The sequence below is a fragment of the Fukomys damarensis genome, unplaced genomic scaffold (assembly GCF_012274545.1).
Source record: "Fukomys damarensis isolate Sample0158 unplaced genomic scaffold, DMR_v1.0_HiC HiC_scaffold_38, whole genome shotgun sequence".
NCBI classification, from domain to species: domain Eukaryota; kingdom Metazoa; phylum Chordata; class Mammalia; order Rodentia; family Bathyergidae; genus Fukomys; species Fukomys damarensis.
Genome location: NW_022900950.1, coordinates 75052955 through 75075963, shown reverse-complemented (window position 1 = coordinate 75075963; position 23009 = coordinate 75052955). Strand labels below are relative to the sequence as shown.

General features: G+C 40.7%; 1 protein-coding gene across 1 annotated transcript in view; it reads right to left on the bottom strand.

Annotated features, from left to right (window-relative positions):
• Positions 1-23009, bottom strand: part of Tmem131l (transmembrane 131 like) — a 155029-nt gene that overhangs the window by 36116 nt on the left and 95904 nt on the right. Inside the window, exons 11-24 of the mRNA XM_010628002.3 lie at positions 22076-22172; positions 21472-21625; positions 20621-20791; positions 19016-19085; positions 17855-17972; positions 16270-16411; positions 14162-14271; positions 12161-12233; positions 8875-9002; positions 7922-8064; positions 6212-6398; positions 5828-6013; positions 4764-4913; positions 3659-4281 (exon numbers count right to left, since the gene is read on the bottom strand). Coding sequence (XP_010626304.1) covers positions 3659-4281; positions 4764-4913; positions 5828-6013; positions 6212-6398; positions 7922-8064; positions 8875-9002; positions 12161-12233; positions 14162-14271; positions 16270-16411; positions 17855-17972; positions 19016-19085; positions 20621-20791; positions 21472-21625; positions 22076-22172 — 2352 coding nt within the window. The remainder of the gene's footprint in view (positions 1-3658; positions 4282-4763; positions 4914-5827; positions 6014-6211; positions 6399-7921; positions 8065-8874; positions 9003-12160; positions 12234-14161; positions 14272-16269; positions 16412-17854; positions 17973-19015; positions 19086-20620; positions 20792-21471; positions 21626-22075; positions 22173-23009) is intronic.

Sequence of the window (23009 nt, the reverse complement as noted above, 5' to 3'; positions counted from 1 at the left end):
CCCTCCTACATCATTGGTGGGAGTGCAGACTGGTGCAACCACTGTTGAAATCAATATGGAGATGCCTCAAAGAGCTGGGACTAGAGGTCCCATATGACCCAGTTATCTCTCTGCTGGGATCTTTCCAAAAGAATTAAAAGAACATCACAGAGACATGTGCACACCCATGTTTATAATGGCGCAGTTTGTAATAGCTAAAACTTGGAAACAGCCCAATTGCCCATCAACTGAAGAATGGATAAAGATGTGTTTTTTTCTATAAAATGGAATAATATTCATCCATAAAGAACGAGAAACAAGAAACATTTATAGCTAAATGGATGCACACTGAGGCTATACTCTTAACTGAAATAAATAGGACACACAAGTAAATACCAAACAGTTTCTCTGGTATAAAAAACTAAAAGTGTAAATAAGGATCAAAATGTATAATTGATAAAATGTAATAGGAAGAAAAAGTTTAAAGGAGTAGGGGAAGTGGGAAGGGTAGGGGAAAGGAAAGAAAGGCAAAGAAAAACTATGAGAAAAGGAAAGAATGGAGACAAAGTCTTTGTAAATAGGGAAGGGTGAAGGGGGGGTAAAGGGAGGGCAGGGGAATGGGGAAAAAATAACCAAGATAAGTCAGGTAAAGGTACAAGATCCCAATGATGAATATAACTGTACTGTATACTTAAAATGTACCAATAAGGTTAATGAAAAAAACCCCAAAACCCTTAATACCACTAAAAGCTATAATTTCTATCCTCAAACTACAATTATCTTCCCCTTTTATTCTCAGTTGCTTCTTACTTTTAACATTTTTATTTTTTTTTAACATTTTTAATTCTTTAAATTTTTAAATTGTCAACTGATGGCAGGTAATTTGTTTGCCTTTTGGCATCTTTGATGTTTTCCTAGGACAAAGGCAAAACCTAAGAAGTCAAAAGAAAAAAAATATTCATCCCTCAGAATCCTGAGAGATTGGTTCTAGTCTCCCAGTCCAAAATCTGAGGAATTATATAAAATAGCATAGCGTTTGAAGACAACCTGGCATATCCTCCTGAAAACTTTAAATCACCTCTAAATTACTTTTAACCACCTAGTACAATATAAATGCTATGTAGGTAGCTGTTATATTGTTTGGGGAATGATGACCCAAAACATCTACACTTTTGAATATTTACAATCCCTGGCTGACTTCCCAGGTGGATGAATTTGTGAATGCAGAACCCACAGATAAAGAAGTCCGTATCACTGAAGGGACTTCCCTATAAGGGTTCTCCTGTTGAAATAATTCTATAGAAAAATACAGGACGGTGAATTAGCACCTTAGAAATTGCTGATGTAAACATAGTCAGAAGTCAAATTTTCTCCAGTAAGTTTTATTTGATCTGACCAACAATCACCATGACAGCACGTCACATGAGGCTGATCTAAACAAAAAGCAGTTAAAACATTTTTTTTTTTGTAGTGAGAGATTCATTTCCATTCAAGACACTATGAACATAGTAACAATCTGCAAGGAAGGATTCTGAGCCAACTGACTTAGCATCTAAATAATGCAGACTAACCCTATATTTATGGACTTCTATATTAAATTTACTCACACCTACTGAAGTGTTGTAACTCAAAGTAATCTTGCTTGAGGCACTGGCATTAAACATCAAGAATCAGACAGAAGAATCTTAATGCACGAATTCAAATCCTAAGACCCATTCTTGCCTATACGTTTTTAATTCTCACCTCCACATTTCAACTGCAACAAGGCACTATGATGAAGCAGCAGGTCCCTCCCAACCTACCTGCCCACAGTGTCTTGGGTGCTGTGTTTTGCAGGCACGTTCATCCAGACATCTGATGGGCACAAGGGACCCCAGAAGAAGCAGTTGTGGAAGGGGGATTCTCTCACACAGCTATTGTTTCAAATGTATACAAAGCCAGCCTATGTCAAAGATTTCTTAGGCTTAAGCGATTAAAAAAAACATGGAAAAGCCCAACAGGAATTATATCCTTTCATAAACATTTTATAGTCTGGGCCCTTAGACAGTACAGATCAGAAGCACATCAAAAGGCACCTAAATACCCCACTATGAATATCTGCAGACAAGATATCTGGTTTGGTCTAAAGACCTGCAGTATCCAAGGACACACTCTCTCCAGGTCTGTCCACACAGAGCACAGTACAACCCTGCAGACCTGAGTCCACGTGCTAGCGCACACTCTGGCCAGGGCAAATGGTACAAATAGCCTGAAACTAGGAGCTGCTACAATGGATGTGCAGCTGCCCGAAGGGCTCTGACTTTCTTTTAAGTAAAAAATGTCCTTACATGGAACATTCAAAATTTAATGTAGGTTTTTATGAAATACTTGAAGTTCACTAAAATTAGCTGATCTAAAGTCTTTCTGTACTGTCTCCACAATTCAAAGCGTGAGAAACATGTTACTGCTGGTTTGGATGGTGTTCTCCAAAGGTCCGTGTGCTTAAGGCTTGGTCCCCAAGGGGGCACTATCAGGAGGTGGCATGGGTCTTTAGGAGATGGGCTTTGCTGCACACAGGTCCTTGGGTCACTGGGAGTGCTCGCGAAGGGGACTGCCTCAGGAAATGAACGGTTTTCCCCCCGTACACACTCCCTCTCATTTCTACCTGATACCCCACCAACAATCTAAAGCAACGGAGTCGCCTGATCTTGGACTAGAACTTCCAGAACACATAAATCTTTTTTATGTTAATTGCCTCAAGTATTTCATGGCAGTAACATGACACTAACACAATTTTTAAAATATTTAGATGTTTTAAATTAAGATCCAAGGCAACTGGAGCTTTTCTAACAGATACAGCAATATGCATATTAAAATGGTCACGGCAGGTGTGGACGTACACGCCTGTAATCCCAGCCACATGGGAGGCTGGGAGGAGAGGCTAAGATAGGCAAATGGCAAGTTTCAGGCCAGTCTGGACAAGGTGTGAGATTTTGTCTCAAAATTTAAAGAAAGAACTGAGGCTACAGCTCAGTGGTAGAGTACCACTGGGTTCAATTCTCAGGACTACAAAAATGTTTCTTTAAGGTATGAAAAAAAAAGTCAGAGAGACAGAAAAAAGGAGAAGGGAAAAGAGAAAGCACAGTCCTGTCAGAGGCCAAAGGGATTGGGTGAAGTATAATTCCGATTTTGTCTGCACGTAGTCTTCGCAGCCTAGTTCACTGCGTTTCCATTAACTCTATTTGCCACATGAGGACATCTGTCTTCTTTTAATCAAGAGATGCTATTAAAGAAGAATCACGGCCAGGGAACGTGAGATGGAAGCAGCTATTAAACACTGCATGGGCTGATTAACTTTTGCAAATACTGTAGTCTGAAAAGCTGAGAACAAATACTTAGAAAAAGGTGTCCATGTCCTTCTCCTGAAAACAGGATATTCACAACCCTCTCTCTAAATTTATGGACCAAAAATTAAACTTCTAAGCCACAATGTTCTAAAAACTTGGCACTCTGTCTTGAAACTACATTTGACAAGTCGTATTGCAACATCCATACCTTTGCTAAATAACTCTGAGTGAACCAAAGAACTCAGCATCTGCAAATAAAACTAAAGGTCACAGGTGAGAAAAACAAAAACCCATCCAGAACACAGACAGGAGCGGCAAACAGACGAGAAGAATTAAGGAGGAGAAAAGATTACCATTATGTCTCCTGGAAAGTTCTGGCAAGTCTGACTGTTGGTACTGAGGTGAGTTTCTTGGCAAAGGATTTTCAGGTAGTTTCTTAGAGCTCTTCAGTGGACTGAACTCTTGTTCCTTGAGCTCAGCTATGTTTTCTGAAGTTTTAATGTCCGTTTCCTTAGGAAACATACATGTCTGTATTCGATCCTTCAGACTGCATTCTGAAGTATTATTAACAACTGTGTGTTTCAGTGTGTTTTCATCTTTATTCATTAAGTTTTTGGGGAGGGTTAAATTCTTCTGCAGACTGACATTCATGCCACTTGCATATTTGAGGCCGACCCAGTTCTCACCCACATCATCGGCACAAATGTCTTCTTTAGCAGCGGACAGGGAGCCGCCCAAGGTCAAAGTCTGTTTCTCCTCTGCAGCAGCGCTGGCACCGCTGGCTGCAGACACGCTGGCCTTGTGTTTACTGTAATAGACAGAGCACTTATGCTTCTTCTGAGAGTGGCCGTGCGTGGCGGGGCTCCTCTTGGCAGCATTCTGCATCCTGCTCTGTGGCGTGCTCACCGGAAGGCAGCTTTTCCCCCTTCCCTTATCCACGGGGCCGTATGTGTCAAGAAAGCTCTTGCAATTACTTCTGGATTTAAGAAGAAAATCATTTCACATAAAGACAAACAAATCAAACTCTACTGTTTCTACATTCATGAGAAAGACGCAGAAGTTCATAGTGTGTGCATTAAGAAGTTCTACCTTCCGTTCTTCTAAAGTCCTGGGAGTTTTCTGCCAATGAGTATGCAAGTGAACTATGTCATACAAAAGGACAGGGTGCAGCTGTTCACACTGACATCAATTTTAAGAAAAGCTTGGAATCGAATGTGTATCACCTTATATAAAATCAGAAATGAGCTGTATTGTGGGACCTAAATTACAAGCCCTTGCTAAATGGCAAAGGGCCTAGGAGACAGTGTCCTGAACCCCTCCCATCGTAGCCACAGCCCTGACCTTTGTTCCAGCCCTGGCCTAAGAATGTGTAAGTCTTACAGTATCAGAAGAGAACCCACCCCCCAACACACACACACACACACACACACACACACACACACACACACAATTTCTTACTTGTGAGAATGGGAGCTGATCACATCCATCGGACCATTGTTCTGCTGTGAAGATGAGCTAGCATTTTGCCGCTGTCTTGTTTTCATGAATTCCATAAGAATGCACTGTGCTTGTTGGAAAGCTATTAAAATCACACCTAACAAGGACAGACTGGAGGGAAAAACAACAGCATTCATCACGGCATGACTCTGACTGGCATTTAAGAGAGAGACTAACTTGAAACCAGGCGTGATGGTGCAGGCTTGGAGCCCCTCTTCTGGAGCTGGGACAGGAAGAGGCTTAGCTCAGAAGTCTTACCGCTGCCTGGGCAACATAGTGAGACTCCACCCCCTCCACAAAGAAAATTAAATACTAGTTTTATTACATAAGATTGGTGAATGACTGATGGGAAAAGGCTGAAGATATAATGTTAAAATATCATTAAGAGGTATGACATAATTTCTGATGTTTCTTAAATGTAACAAAAATCCTTAACTTTGTAGAGACTGACATTTGTAAGACTGACATTTGTAAGACTGACATTACAATTCAATTTTTACACATACTTCCAGGATAAAATCCCTTTAAAAGGGTTATTTTGTATCATAATCTCGATTTGTCATTGCATTGAACTAATAAGGTGAGCCACTAAGAGTAACACTCAGATCTCCCACTGTGACTGCCAATCAACATACACAGAACACAAGTGTCCGTGACCTTTCTAGGGCCTATGAATCTCTAATAATTAGAATACTATTACAACATTAAAGCTGACCGGTTACTGCCATGCCTACTTCTCATATGTCAGGCAGATGAATCTTTTGCAAAAGGGAAGGGACCAAGAGATGGAGGAAGTAGGGAGGGAGCGGAGGAGACAGGGATGAAAAAAGAATGAAGACATGAGATGCACAGGACACCGCCTCCCTGTGATGAATGTAATCAGTATGAACTGTCTACTCAAACTTGCCATTTAAAAAAAATTCTTACGCTCTGACTCCACTTGGGCAGTTTGTATTTGAGCGGCTCTCTGCTTGATTACTCAAGTGCAGGAATGGAGGGGATGGTAGTGGATGCTGGTGGGTTACCTGACAAAGACGACTGTGAGTCTCCAAAACGACTCCTCCCAGCTGGGCCCGGGCACCACATCTGCACACAAGGGCAGCAGGTGATGAGGGAGGGTCACGTTGAGGGTGAAGCGGAACTCCAGGTCTGCTGCAGTCACCAACATTAGCTCCCGAATGACCCAGGAAGAAGTAAAGTCGGGAGTAAACCTGGTAACAGGTGAGTCACCTTTATGAACTTTCAATGGTTTCAGCTTTAGTCATGAAGTGAAGTAACTATAACACAGCAAAACCTGTCACTTTTACAAAATCAATACTCAAAAGAAACTTGAGACGTCTTACGAATGGAAAAAGCCCTTCCCCCAGTGTTAAATACCACACAAACTAAAGGTAAAACCCAGTACTTACACAATGCTGATGTCTCGAGATGTGTTTGGGTTCAGGGAAAACTGATGACAGTCCAGCACTTCAAATCCATAACCTTGGCAGTTATAGCCATTGATTTTCAGGGATGACACAGTTATAGGAAGAGGTCCAATATTCTCAACTTTAAAGTTCTTTGTAATAGATAAAATTTGCTTGCTGTCTTTCAGTTCTAATGAAGACAGCAAGCGTTATTTATTTATACAGGCTGCAAAATTTGTTCAATATAATTCACTAAATCAGTGTTTACTGAATCAACCAAATCATAATCTATATTATGCAAATGTGAAAGAAGTTCAACGTAAGTTCCAAGTATGATTTCCAGAATCAGAATTTCTGATTCTGCCATATCTAGATTGTTATATTACCAGAATACCATAGAAGCAGTCAAGATTTTTCTTAAATGCCCTGCCTAGATAATCAAAATTACCTTCAGAGTAAGGGGAAAACCCTTCCAGAATGAAGAGGGCCTTATGTATGACCTACTACGTATCTTTGAGGGTAGGTCAAACAGAATGGCAGACGTTACAGTTTCTGAGGGAGGACTGCTGCCTAGAGAGACCAAGAAGCAGCTAAACAGACACACACTGCTGGGTTCCCTGCTCAGCCGCCTGCATCAGATCACAGCCTTTTTGTCTAGTCACATTTCAACACGGGTGCCCACGCTTCAGTCATGGATGTGGAAAAGGTCTCCATAGAGACCCCACAGGACGGGGCTTTGGAACAGATAAACACACGGAAGTTCACAGAAAGACCAACAAGAAGCTGTCCACCCGCCAGGAGGGTGGTGCACCCCAACCTTGGGGACAAAACTCCAGCATCCAGGACCCCTCAGACCTCACCCTATGAATCCCTTCCATCTAACTGGTTATCTATACCTTTGAAATGTCCTTTGTAGAACTAGATTGTTATTTTATCAGGATACAACAGAAACAGTCTAGATTCTACATGTTATGTACATGTACCAACTTCCTACAATGAATGTAATTATTATGTACTGTAAATAAGTGCTGAGAAAAACAAAAAAATTAAAAGATGCAAAAAATGCCCTTTATAATAACTAGGCAAAAGCAAAGTGCTTCCCTGAATTGTGAGCTGTCCTAGCAAGGCTGAGTAGGGGTCTTGGAACGGTAGTCTGCAGCCTGTCAAAAGTCTCCGGGGCCTAGACCTGGGCCTAGACCCGGGCCTGGGCCTACAAGGCTGGAGCGATGCCTCCAGTGGGCAGCGTCAGAACTGCACTGAGTTGGAGCACAGCCAGCTCACTGGTGCTGAGAAACCCTCACACCTTCCTGTCACAGGAGCAATCCGTGTGCTGAAATGCGAGTGTGAGTCAGTGTCACAGCACCAGAGCCACAGATTCCGAACACTTCCATCATCACAGGAAGTTCTATTGGTTAGCACACAGTCTTCTTTCAATTCACCACTGTGGGTGATTCTTTTATTAGGTAACTGAGATCCAGATTAAATGCTTCACATATTTATCTTAAATATTTGACACCACTGCTTATCCAGATAGTACACTTCTCCTGCCTTTTATATTTACTATTTAACATGAGTTACATATCTAAAGCTACTAACCCAGGATAGTGCATGCTCAAACGCCAGCCTGGTTTAACTGTCTGCATCAACACAGTCAGTGCACTACTAACTTTAAAAGAGCCTCCCACCAGGGCACCAGGAGGCATGCGTACTCACGCCGGCGGCAGTCCATTAGCGTGGACTCGGGCACCTTAAAGCGGAGGGAGCCCCCTGCGCCAGGAAGTCGTCCGCCCACTTTCAGCAGCTCTCTTGCTCCAAACCCTTCCACACCAATCACATCGATAACCGTCAAGTTATTCCTGGAGGAAAAAGGGACATACTTAAAAAGGCATGAGTACAGCCAACAGAAGCTGCCCTTTTCTTCAGGGAGAGGGGGTGTCAAGGCAGGGCCTTGCTATATAGTCCAGGCAGTCCTTGAACTCACAGAAATCCTCCCACCTCAGCCTCCTGCTGGGATTACAGGTGTACAACACCATACCAAGTCTTTGTAAATAGGGAAGGGTGGAAAGGTTGAAGGGAGAGCAGGGGAATGGGGAAAAAATAAGAACCAAGATACATCATGTAAAGGTGCAAGATCCCAGTGATGAATGTAACTGTACTGTTTACTTTCACTGTACCAATAAACTTAATGGAAAAAATTTTTTTAAATGTTTTTAAATAAAAGGAAAGAAAACAAGGACAATAAGCTCAGGTACCACTTTTTTCATTTTTTATTTGGGGCTGCCAGAAATGAGTGGTTTAAGTTCAGATACTTAGAGGGAGATGTCTACAGCGGTGTCTCCATTACTCCCCACACTAAGGAAAGAGAGATACATCTGTGCCCGTGTCCTGCCTTTCCTGACAGCACTAGACAGCCTGCTGAGTGAAACGCATCCCCTTCTGGAGACCGGACCTGCTCCCAGGAGAGGGAGGTGGCAGAGGCACCGGGGAGGACACGTGGAGTCGCATGGGTGGCCATCACCAAGGCCTCTTCCCAGCCTGCAGTCCAGCCTCGTCACTGCACACTAATGGACACAGGAGCGTCGGCGCTGAGCCGAAGAGACGGAGACAGACTGAGACTGAGACTGAGCTGATTCAGGCAGTCCAGTCAGCAACACGGACACACCTACCGGATTAGTATGAGCGAGGTGACTTTTCCATAGTCCACTGGTGTGAAAACAATGCCAACTCTTTTCATTTCCAGAGGCTGCAAATCCAAGTGGAGGGTGCCAAACCTGGACTCCTCAGAGTGCCCTCCCTGCGAATCATTAATGGTACAATCACACAACGCCATTCTCCTGCAGAGCAAGCTTCTGGCTTCATGAAATGCATCTGTAAACAGGCCCGCTTTCCCACCCATCCGCACCCACCTTTTCTGTTTTACTTCTGATGCAGGTGTATGGAATTTGAGCTACTGTACCAGCCCCTCATCAACCTATCTGAACTCGTTCATCGTGATGAGTTTACGCCAATAAACAGTTCCCAAGCTGCAGCTGAGACACATAGGGAGCGGCTGCAGGACAGCCTGACATGAAAGCTGGGAAGGAATTTGCTTCCTGGCTTGGAAGAAACTGGGATTTAAAGCCTTCTACACAAAGATGCTTTGAATGTAAAACCATTAATCAGAAAAGAGACCAGGAAGTCTGCTCAAATGCCACAGCAATCAGGTGAGACCCCCATTCACCACTGGACCACCCTAAGATCACTTTAGTATTCAATTTAAACTTATATGGAAGCCACACTTTTCATATGTAGTCCCTCCAATCAGCCTGAGGAATGTGCTTGATTCATGCACTTCTTCCTTTTCTCCAAGATTTTTTCTGAGTAAAAGCATTCTATTCTACAACTGGGATCTCACTGCATTAAAAAGTTTTTGCAGTACAAGAGAAATCACCAATAGAGCTAAGAGATAACCTACAATGTGGGAAAAAACTTTTACCAGCTGCTCCTCAGACAAAGGAAAAATCAGACCCCCCCATGTAAAGACCTGATTCAAAAAGGGGCATCTGAAATGAACACACATTTCTCAGACAAAGAAGTAAAAGCAGCAAACAAACATATGAAGAAATGTTCCACATCACTGGTCATTTGAGAGATGCAGATGAAAACAACACTGAGATTCCACCTCACCCCACCAAGAATGGCTGCTATCAAGAAATCAACCAATAATAAATGCTGGCGGGGCTGTGGGGAGAAAGGAACCTTTTTCTATTGGAGTGCAGACTGGTGCAACCACTGTGGAAATCAATATGGAGATACCTCAAAGAGCTAGGATTAGAGGTTCCATTTGACCCAGCTATCCGTCTGTTTATCTTTCCAAAAGAATTAAAAAGAATCATACCACAGTGACAAATGCTCACCCATGTTTATAGCGGCACAGTTTGTAATAGCTAAAACTTAGAAACAGCCCAATTGCCCATCAACTCGGGGACTGGATAAAGAAGATGTGGTTTTTCTATAAAACAGAATACTACTCAGCCATAAAGAATGAGAAACTAGAAACATTTATAGCTAAATGGATGCACATTGAGGCTACACGAAAGAGAAATAAATAGGACACACCTGAGTAAACATTGAATCCTTTGGTATTGAATTTGTAACAGTAACAGCACCATTTGCTAAGTGGTTATCATATACTTCTCACTGGGTTATTTCAGGAATACAAAATACCATGCAATCCATTTTCTAAACCTTACTGAATCTTCACACATTATTTTGAGTGTGAAAGAGGAGGCTCCAAGAGATTAATTCACCCAAGGAAGGTCACACTGGTAGAGCAGACAAGAACTAAGATTCAAAACCCTCAATATCCAATTCCATACACTCTTAACCAAAGGAACCATATTTCTAAGAACCAACAAAATTACAAGAGTCCTTTCTTTATACCACAAAAAGCTTCAAAAACAATTTGAGTTATATTTTTAGTTTCTTCAAGGCATTGGTGCTGTTCTTTCTTTTCATGCAGTAAATTTACAATGGTGACAATTTCCTTTATCATAAAGATGTGATATTATTGGGGAAAATCTGCAGTCACAGATATGAACTTTTTCCCAAATGAGCTGCACTGTTTTTTCAATCTGAATAGAATATTCAGACACAAACGAAACTGTCATTATTTCTTCAATTTCAAACTAGTAAGGAAAAACATCTCTTAGTATGGTATCATATAGACTAATTATCAGCAACAGCACTGGACACTTCCTGTGAAGAGAAGGATGAGGGAACTGGAGAAGGCACCGGGAGGTGAACAGGACCACTGGAGTGCAGGGTCTGCCTGCTCTGGGGCTGCGGAGGCCACTTCAGAGAAAGGTAGTGGGCTGGCAGTGTGTTTGCTAATGTAACTAAGTCTATGGAAAACCCACTTAAAAACTGGCTTTGATTCACTTTGTTTCAACTCTGAGTGGAGGTTATCCATAGTCTCATTATCCAGGGAAACTAGGGTAAGAGTATATTTCTGAAGGGACAGGGCTGAGAAAGGAAAATAAAAAATGCCTTTAAACGTGTGCGTGTGTGTGTGTACACACACACTCTCTTTGCAGTAGATGTTCCACTTGTGTGTGTGTGTAGGAGGGTAACTAGGGCTTGAATCTAGGGATTGAGCATGCGAGGTATACCTCTCCCACTGAGCTACACACCCACCCCCCACCCTTTTTAATGTTGACACAGGGTCTCCTGTGTTGCCCAGGCTGGCCTCTCACCTACAGTGTTCCTGCCTCGGCCACTGAACACATGGGATTACAGCAGGCGGCATGGTGCCAGATGAGATGTTCCACTTTGGAACTGATCTCAAACACACAATACCTGTGAAGCCAACACTGCTATACACAGTCATTAGATGAAAACTAAGAAACCAAGCTGCCAAGACCTCCGGCAAAGTGTCCTCAGCATGTGCCATTTTTACCCTACTCCTAAGAAATACTTAGGCAAATGTCTCACAACTGCCCAGGGACTTGAGAATGTTAGAGAAATCCTTTTTCATACGTGAGATAAATATAACAGAGATTGAATGACATGCTAGAAATATGAAGACAGCTTAGATTTTTTTTTTTAAAAAGTGCATGTATTCATGTATATCTAATATTGCCCTAAAAAAATTTAAGGGGGCCAAGTAGACCCAAGAGAAGTACAAATTCTGGGGTCTTGAGTTTCATGGTTTTCTATATAGCTCAACTCAACTGTTATTTCTTGATTTGCATTAATTTAAAATCATTAAAGTGATTTACAGGATAACATGAGTCTGACTCCTGCTGCACTAGTTAACGGAAAAAATCTGCTCTGCATCCATCCTTCATGCCTACAGAATGAAAACAGAGCCACACACAGCACACACAGACACCTCGAACATCAAGCCGTGAGGCTCGCCTGCGTTGATGGCACCTGCCAACATTTTTCTTTTGTTTAAAGAGGACACCCTACCTGGTAAGGGCAAGCTTTGGTAAGCTGGAATTCACCCGTTGTGAAATTAATCATCTGCATATCAGTGCCAAACCTACAAAGACAAAAACCAATGGTTTAAAACAGCATTAAAATCCATCAATAAAGAAAGAATTCATAATACACGTGCACTTCCATATTTACCTACGCACACACAGTCAAGCCCATCACAGGCCACGCCACACCCACCCATACCTGAGTACTACAAGAGCTCAAAGAGGATTCAGTGAATGATTCTGGTAAAACAGATTGTAGAGCAACATATAATGACAACAGACTCTAAACACAAAGCATTTTTTCTTCCTCTAAGTGGTTTACAGATGGAAACCAAAAAGAAGTAAATCAAAGGCAAAGGAAACATTGGGTGATGTCTGGAGGTGTCTATGGTTGCTATGGCTGGGGAAGTCCTACTGGCCCCTCTGGTGTAGCACCAGGGATACTGCTGAACATCTTTCAATACCCAAGACAGCTGCTACACACACACACACACACACACACACACCACCTGTCCGCAGTGTCACCAGCGCTGAGGTTGAGAAACCTGGGGTAACGAGATGTGTTCCCAAACTGAAAGAAGGCAATGTTCTAAGTACACCTGTGGTTATGTAAAGATAATCATAATAAACAAGAATGAACACTATCACCATCTCTTATAGTTGGACTGCACAATAAAATACACTAAAATACTTTTTTTTGAGACAGGGTCATGCTAAGTTGTCCATCAACCTTGAACAAGACACCCTGCTGCCTCAGCCCCCAAGCAGTTGGGGTTACACACGTGCACAACTGCGGCCAGCTTCAAACTCGTTTCACCACGATCAGACTGAGTTTCAGAAGTAAAGGTGGAAGTTATGATGGTAAAGGCTCCTTAACACAAAACAAGAACATGATCCAGGGCTGGGGATTTAGCTCAGTGGTACTGCCCCCTGCCTCACAAGCGCAAGGTCCTGAGTTCCATCCCCAGTCCCCCACTCCAAAAGAACATGACCCAGCCATTCCCCTTCCAAAGATTAAAGACATCATATTACAGAAATACATGCACCCACGTTTAAAGCAGCACAATGCACCCATGTTTAAAGCAGCACAATTTTTTTTCTTGGTTTTTTTGAGACAGGGTCTCACAGTGTAGTTAAGTCTGACCTGAAACTCACTATGCAGCCCAGGCTGGTCTCGAACTCCCAGTGATCCTCCTGCCTCAGCCTCCCGAGTGCTGGGATTACAGGCGTGCACCACCACGCCTGGCATTAAAGCAGCACAATTCTTAATACCTAAGTCTTGGAAGCAACCTATCTGTCCATCAACCAATGAATGTGTAAAGAAAATGTGCTTTTACATACAAAGGAGTACTACTCTGCCACGAAGAAGGATACACTTGAGACATTTGTAGAAAATGGATGCATCCTGAGACCATAATTTTAAGTGAAATAAATCAGACACAGAAGCTTAAATGTCACATGGTTTCTCTTATATAAGGAACCCAAATTACAACTGAAGAGCAAAGTAAGAGACAGATAACAGAAAGTGGAAAGACATATCTTCCTCAAATGGGAAGGGGATCTAGAGATGGAGGGAAGGGGAGAGAAACGAGGGGAAAGAAATTTAAAAAAAAAGAATTAAAATGTGTTATGCACATGCCTCAACTCCCCACAAGGAATGTAACATTATGCACTGCAAACACATACTAATAAAACTTAAAAATCAGATAAATAAACTGTTTTATCAAGGAAAAAAAAAAAAAAGAAAGAACAAACCAGAACATCCTTCAGATAGTGGACCTGACAGTGACACCGAAGGTGCCAGACGACCCAAAGTCAGGAGCTTCCAACAAGCAACAAACACAAAAGGCTGGCTGCTCCTGTGCGTGGCTGATGAGCTGTGCTGTGTACTTTTACACATAAAGGGGGAGACAGAAGCATGGGCTTTTTCAATGTCTCAGTCTCAGTCATGTTTCCCAAACTGCCCCTCACATTAGCAACTCCCTACCATTTGTGCAGCAGGTGGCCAGCGGCTTCTGGCTTGGGGTACAGGGACAGAGGCAGGAGCTGCAAGGACACCGGCAGAGAGGATGGGTTCCTCACCACAAAGTACTTCACCTGCATGCGGGGAGAAGAGGGTCAGCCAGCGAAGGACAGAGCATCATCTCGAAACATTCCTGCCAGAAGAGCAACCTCCATCTAGCTACAAGGAACCATCACCCAACTCAAGCCGAGAGACCACTTAAAAAACAAATGGTCTACATCATGCTTCAGTGTCTTCATGGGCTAGGGCTGGGATGTAACTCACTGCGGGCACAAATACTTAACCTGGGTTTGACCTCTAACACCAAAAACAGTAACAAGGAAATAAAAGGCTGTAGAAGAATAACAAAGACTAAAAAGACAATGCAATTAGATCTTGGGTTGCATTCTGAACCAGGAAAAAAAACACTATAAGGCATGATAGTAAGCTCACTGGAAAAGTCCAATACAGACCATATACTAGATTAACACTGTGATTAATGCTTCACTTTCTGATTTTGGTGGGTATAATCTGGTTATATTTTTAAAATGCCACTGTTCTTATATAATTCACACTGAAAAAGAGGTAAGGAAGGGGGCGTAACATCTGCTACTCTCAAACGGTTCAAAAAAATGTAAGTGCAGAAAGACAAGGAAATGACGAAGTAAGCACAATAAACATTAAACACTGGTGAATCTTGGTAAAGGGCCAGTGAGAGTTCTTGGAACGTTTCTGTAAATATAAATTCTTAAAAACAAAAAGTTAAATGAAAAAACAAAAGCAATCTGAGGGGTCACCTAAGAAGCTCAATGAACACTGCTAATGTGCACACTGTGACTTGGACCACATGACACGCTCGGCGTGAGACATAGGAGGGGCCAGGGCAGCACCTCTTGCCCTCTGCCATCCTCCAGACACCGGGCTGGCTGGAGAAGGCTACATGAGGGAGGAAGCTGACACGCAAAGGGTAAGAAGTGAACGCACAGATGGAGTCTACATCCCGGGGTATCGCAGAGCAGCCTGGCCCGCTCTGGGCGCCCTTTCAGCGTCTATGAAGCCAAGCCCTGCTAAGCCTGTGTTAGCTAAGACTTTCTGTTATTAGTAAGGTGAATACTTTCTTAACCTATGCTTCAATTATGCAGTTCATATTCAATTCAAAATTTGTTCAGTGCATGCTCAATCATCCTGTTCTCTGCACATGTCTATAGTATGTGTAAGACTCTACAGTAATTTTGGTTCTGAAACAATATCTCCAGGTGGAAATACAGTATAAGCTTGCATTGCAAGTAACCTATTCTGTAAGTGTTCTACAAGACAAGCAAACATTTATCAGAAATTTTAACTTGATATCAACAAGTGATGTCTTACAATGAGTAAGTAGTATGTGACATCGAATATCACATGATCACAGCTAAGCCAATGGTGGTTCCCCCCAACCACCTCTCTCTGTCACGGAGATCTCATCAGCAGAGGAGGAGAAAAAGACAGAATCCCTCTCTTCAGATTAGATTACGGAAATGCGTAAAATGTGGGAAAAAGTGCAAAATTTTGTAGAAAAGCACCACACAAATACAGCTGTAGTAGTGCAAGCAATAAATCTATTTAATGACCATGCAAAATCACATTCTGTGAAATTCTCAAAAGAAAGTAAAAGCAAATACTGCTGGTTAGGTTCCTTGTTAAAAGTTGCATGAAAAGAAGTCGACTCCACTAAGCCAATAGATAGCAGTGATTCCATTACTGAGTGAAAGTTGTCCTACATAATAACGCTCCTCTCTTGTCTCCCTAACACCTACCACAAGGACAAATGCAGGTTAATTTATTTTTCTTTATATTCTGCATTTTTCTTGACCATTTTGCATTATATTACAGTATTGTCATCATTTTCTTATGAACACTTCTAGGTTGTGGAACAAATCGTCTTGAGTTTTCATTATTTTTTATGGGGAAATTTGCTTTGATACACAAGTGCTTTGGATTACAAGCATGTTTGCAGAATGAATTATGTTCACAAACCAAGGTTTTACTGTACTCTGAAAATCCAAGAACTAGGGTGTTACTGACAAAGAGATAAAAAGACATGCTGTCCTTACCACACTGTTCCGAAGGGCAGTCGCACTGAAGTTCAACACAAGGTCAGGCTCCATGACCAAACGAGGCAAGAAGAAAGGAAAGGATTCCAACTCCTTGGATTTTTTGATGTCGGCAAACTGAGTCATTCCTAAAACATTCCTCCTGTGTAATTGAGAAAGACATTACCATAGAAAATAATTTCAACATTAAAAAAATGAATATCACTAAATATCACTCCTACTCAGAGGAACAAGGGCTCCTGGGGAAAATGGCTTATGCTAGGTCTGAGGTGCAGAAAACAGAAGACTGACTTTGGAAGGTCCAGGATGTTACTCAGTGGTAGAGTACAGGATTATCACTGCCTGCATTTAATCCCCAGCACCAGAAAAGAAAAGAAAAAGCTGACCCTCTAGAATGTTCTATTTTACTGGAATGCAATCAAGTGCTCATAGAATGATGGCAAAAAACAAGAGACATATAAGCTTCCCATTCCAAATGTGACAATTTATCAGCAAAGATAATAAGGACAATGAATAGAGAACAACACACTAAAGAAACTAGTGAAGCTCAAAAGAAAGGCCCTGTTAAAAAAAAGAAAGCACGTAATAAATGTAGAATGAACAAAATAACATCACTATTTTGCAGCTGTAATTCTAACAGCTGATTCAGGAAAAGATCATACATAAACGCTAAAACCATGGAATGAAACAGTCTTAGGAAACGGTACATTTGTATGACATCAAAATTATCATAGCACACATTATTTTTTAATTATAAAAAGGAAAGCGGAATTGAAACTGAAGAGATCTGTCATGCATTACCTAAACCAAACGCATTAACAATGTTAATAATAAGACAGATTGACATTTATGCACCTCCTGATGTCACAAGATCAGTAAGACAATTAGTATTCTTGCTAAAACGCTTTCTTTGAATGTAAACCGAAGGAACCAAACACAAAAATCCAGTGTGGAATGCTCTATACAACAACTGATCTTGATTCAAAAACTTGTCAACATGATGAGAAATGAAGGGAGATGGAACCCTAGTCTGGATTACAGAAGCAAGGCCACCATGTGTAAAGCCTGGTCCTTGGATACACCAGGAATAAAAGGAAAACAAACCTATAATAAATATTAGCTCAATTAAGGAAATTTTAATATAGACTGGATGTTAAATAATACAATTTCACTGATACTATTTTTGGTGTGCCACTGGAATGAATAATTTCCTAACAAAGTGCTGAGGGCCGAAGTATAATAAAGATGTTCCTATTAAAGTACTGAGGCCTGAAGGATGATACGGCAGCTTACTTTCAAATGACTTGGTCAAAAAATGAGTGAATGTCTGAGAACAGATACACAATGAAGGAAATAAAGCAAAAATGGTAAAATATGAACACCTTGTAAACACAATCTAGTTGAGGAATATTTGAGGGCTCCCTGTATTACCCCTTTCAATTTTTCTGAGGGTTGAAATTTATCAAAATTAAAAGATAAAGACACATTATCACCAATCACTAAAACTTCAGTATAATTTCAAAAATCTATGTAATAGTTTCTCCCCACTGTTTAACAATAGAACAGAAAATAGCTGAAAACTTACCTACAGACATCACCATTTTTGTATTTCTTCCATCTTTCATACAATTTATTTGCAAGTTCTGAATCCATATCCCAGGTAGACTGATCCAGAGAAAGGCTCCCAGCCCAATTAGGTTTTTCTAAAAGGCATGTCCAATTCAATGTTTAGATTTACAGAAAGTACAGTTAATTAATAACCCCCAAAGACTATTAAAACATCTCACACTGAGGACTACAGAGAGAATAAATGCCACCTTTATCTTCTGATACTTAACTAAAAGTCCCTCTAACTCAATGGCAAAAGATATATCAAATTAAACAAACATGTGAAAAGCAAAATGAAACTGAATTATGTAAAGTATTAACATAAAAGACACATGGCTCATGAATATAGCCTGACACAAATTAAGATTATACTTATAGCATTTTAAATAGCTTTAAATCTGAAATATAAAACTGCTCCCATGTAAACGGTCACCATCCAAGTCTGTCAGGATTCTATGTCAAGTGCTGAGACATAAATGGCATTTCCCAAAAGAGGGTAGACCAGGGGCTGACCAAGGCGCACGTTTCTAAACTGGTCTATTTTCCCGTCACCTGCCCTGCTTGTCTGTCCTATTTTGTCTGTGCTACAAAGGGTACTAGGCAAGAGGAAAGGTGGGAATCTCCCAAAAGAATGTATGTACTTTAAAATGCTCCTTTTAAATAGCTCAATTAATCGAAATGCAAAAAATAACATTTTTTTAAATCCAGAAAACTAGAAACTGTTTCCAAATCAACACTCTGGCCTTCGGTCTCACACCACAATGAGCACTCTCTATGAACCCCTATAACTTAAAGTCTGCAAATGTAATTCTAAATTGCTTTTACTAGTCAGCTCTTTTGTAACAGAAACAGAATTTTCCAGTTTTTCCTGGTGAGGCCATTACAATGATCAAACAATATTATTTTTTTAAAGTCTCTTACAAAAGCATAAGCTACTAAAGAAACAGACAGCATTATTTACACAAGTACCCTAGATGTATCCTGAGGTTTCTTAACAATTTCAAGTCATTCTGTCTATGATCATGCTAAGAATAGAATATGATGCAATTATTTTAACAGAACTAACTTTCCATCTAATTTCACTCCTGCTGCCCAGTCCCCCCAAGTTCTACAAAAAGCCTAAGGGAAAAATACTTACCTGCTTTTGATTTTCTCATGAAATAATGCATGCCACAATGTGCTATCACTTCAAAACCCAGACTCCCTTCCTAGATTGAAAAGTAATATGTGAATAACTTAAGTCACAACACTTGGCATAAAAATCCTACTGCACTAAAATATGAAGCAGACATGGCCTCCACCTCAGCAGACTGAAGCCAAACAACTAGAAAGAAATGTCTTGCTTTATCACTGATCAGTTCAGAGAAATCTGAGCTGCCTCTCACAGGGAGGGTCACACGGTGGATTCTGTACAATCACCAATGCCCATAAAGACAGCCACAAGACATCAGCTACCACATAAGTTAAAGATTAAATTAGTTTCAGGACACTTTTAGCAGTTTTTGGTTTGTCTTGCTGGTTTTCCAACTGTTCTGTGGTCCTCGGAGAAACAGTATGCTGATCTATAGTAAGCCCTAGCACTCGGACATTTAACATTCCACTTCCTACAGATCTGAAAAGTACAGACGTGCTACTTCCACACACACCTGAAACCTGCCTTTTGCTCCCTCCCATGCCCGCTCTTCTTACATGTGTCTCTTAACTGGGAAAGGGGGATTTTTAAGAAATCTCCCCTGTTCAAAATATATAAACAACACTGACCTCCCATTTTTGTTGAGGTTGACTTGTGAAGTCCTGCCTTCAAACTTACAGCTAAACACAAGGCATTTCTAACTACAAAATGTCAACACTAATAAGTGAAAAAAATCATAAAGATGATTGCATGAATGTCTCATAGTGAAAAACCAGAACCCAGTGTTATACACAATAGCTTGCATCAAAAGGAACCAACAATAACTAAATAAAAAGAAATAAACATTAAGAAAAATGAGATATGTTTGAGAGAGCCTACATGAAATACATTTACCCAGATTTTATAATGTATTCCCTTGTGAAACCTTTCAGGCCTTAGGTTTGACTCATTAAGAAAATTCAAGAGAGGGCCGGGGATTTAGCTCAGAGGTTCCAACACCTGCCTTACAAGCACAAGGACCCGAGTTTGATCCCAGGTATCAAAAACAAAACAAACAAGAAAATTCAAGGGTTATATGCAACAATTAAATGTCACTTAAAAGAGGGATTCTCCTCAAACATTTAACAATCTAGTTTATTGGAAGTCACTGTAGTATGGAATGAAGTTTCAAACATGCTATCCACAGCAAGCATATATTCCTTGCTTTAATTTTTTTTTTTTTTTTTTTTTTTAATAAGAGCTGAGGATGCAGCCCAGGGAGAGAGGACTTGCCCAGTACTCATGAGGCCCTGGATTCCATTCCCAGCATCACAAAAAGAAAGAAGAACCACTTTTGTAAATGAATAAAAATAAAATTTATCAATTTGGAATGAGTTATTTTATTAAATAATCTCAAATTACTTCATGAAAAGTAGATCCTTTCAAATAAAGATTTCAGTGCATAAAAAAATTTACTATCTAAAATTGGCCCAGTGATATCCTTCAATTTCTTAGACAGACATGAAGAACACAAACTTAACCCAGTTAATAAAACCCAAGCACTATGAATACATTTTTAAAAAGTCATTTATTTTACAAACTACCACACACAGAGGGTGTTGTGAACAATACCTTGGTTGGTCCTGAGAAAATCTGTAGAGGTATTGCAAAAATAGCACCTATGTTCGTAGTCAAAAATACATTGGTGAATAAATTTATAGCGATGTCTTTAACAGCAAGTTTCAAAGAAAATATATTCCAACAGCCTGGAGGTAGAAATAAAGGGCCAGTGAAATTCAGAATCTAAAAAGAAAAGAAGCAAGAGCGATTACTTTTCTTAACATTAATTATGTTTAAAATCATTATAAAGTATGATGCTAAAGTTCTTCTATACACTGTAAAGTGTAATTTCACTGAACTAGCTCTGGATCAAAGACTAAAATATTTTTGCTATTTTTTAATATGCCATTATCTTTGGTTTTACAAAGGCAATCTTGGTATTTTCATGAATAGTACTTCGCAAACCCTACTATTTTATCATTAATAGGGTTTATTTTACTAAAAATCTTTTTAGTACAAATCATGTAACTTTTTTTTTTTTTTTTTTGGTACTGGGGATTGAACTTGGGTCCTTACGCTTGCAAGGCAGGCCACCGAACCACCGCTGAGCTAAATCCCCGGCCCGGCCCTCAGGTAACATTTTAATAATGTTACAAGTAAATGTTCTTAAAAGGTACGTGCTGATTATTTTGCGCTCCTTGAGTAACAGTTTAAAAATGAGAAAAAGGCAGTGGACTGAGTGAGTGAGCAAGTGGGTGAGGGGAGGAAAGATACCGAGATCCTAAAAGACTTTCTGAAAAGTTAAAAGAAAAATATTTGCCTATCTTGTACATCAAAATTAAATTTTATAGGTATTAATTTCATAGCATTTGACTAAAGTCAAAATAAAGCTGTAACAGGCCAAAGTTTTTAGAAACGTATACCTTTAAAATGTGCTTGGTTTCCTTGGAAACAAATACATCTGTGAATATCACACCACGGTCAACATGGTTGAAGCACCATATGGACCACACTCCTGACATGTTCTTGTGACTCGCTATGTGAAACTGGGCTGCAGAGGGGTCCATTCTGAAATACCTGTGGACAGCAGACACATGTGCAGTTAGCCAAGAGTACAAGAAAACCATCAGCTTTCCAAGGAGCCTCCACCTGCAAAGTGGGGAGCAGCGTAAGATACTGCTGTTGGCAGTGACCACCTCCTGGCTCACACAAACAGCAGTGAAAGCCAGAAGAAGTGAGCAGGGAGCAGCTAAGGAAGCTCCCAGAGGCCAACCCAGGGTCTGAATGCCACTTAGAAATCATCATCAGTGTCTCTTCCCACATACCTCACTGCCCAGCCTGGAACTGAAGTCATAAATTATTTAGCTCCATCTTCCCCACTCTGCTAGGAAACCTTTCGCTGTCTCAGCAGCACCGATGCAAGGGGAGGCAACTCCAGAAAGAGAATTATACAAGCTGCCTCAGTTATGCTTTCAAAACATTTCTAGAGGAGGAAAACTAATTTTAGGGAAGGCGGAAAGAATGTACCCGTGCACCACTGGGGATGAGAGGCACGCTTTTAGTGTTGGGGTGTCTCTTGTTTCCTTCACATCTTCTGTAATTCCACTGTCACGTGTTGTAGCTGCTTTTGGTATAAAGAAATAAATGTGAAGTATAAGTATCTTTCTTTCATTAAGCCTGAACAAAAATAAGACACTGGTTTTACTTCTAACTTTTAATTCGCTTTGCTGACATCATTAAAACTGAATCAAATATATATGGTAACAAGCTTTCTCAAATGCTCTTGTCTTTCTCCTTTACTGATTTCTTGCCAATAACACGCCATATGAGGTCTACATCCCTCTACCCTTCTTTTAAAACCAACTTTTAATCTCTGTTTTAGGGAAAAAAAGTTCAGAAGCAATACTACTTTATGGCTTTCCTTTCCACAGACCCATCATTACCATAAATAAGACGAAAGTCCTAGGTCTGCCAGAGATGCTAAAGTGGAAAGCAGAGCTCACTGGATGGGGCAAAGACGAGCGTGAAGAGGCCCAGAATCCAAGACCACAATAAAGCCTGACAAACGGGAGCTTAGCTGTAATCAGTGGGAGTGCATTTCAAACACCACTCATTTGTAAAAATAATGTTTTTAGGTTTGCCTTTATCTAAGTCATAATGCTCAGTCACTGATGTTGAGTTTTTAACTCTCATGATAATACCCAACTTCCCTCAAAGTGCTACATATGCTTCCAAAAGCAATTCAAACACGATTAAAAAAATTAAACTAATATCCACCTTTCACCCCTGCATCTTAGACAACTGTTACCAGTTCCTTGAGTATCCTTCCAGGTGTTCTATGCATAAACAGACACCCTTTTAAAAAGCAAGATTGGGCCAGGGATTTAGCTCAGTGGTGCTGGCACCTGCCTTGTAAGTGCAAGGTCCCAAGTTAGACCCCCAGTACAAAAAAAAAAAAAAA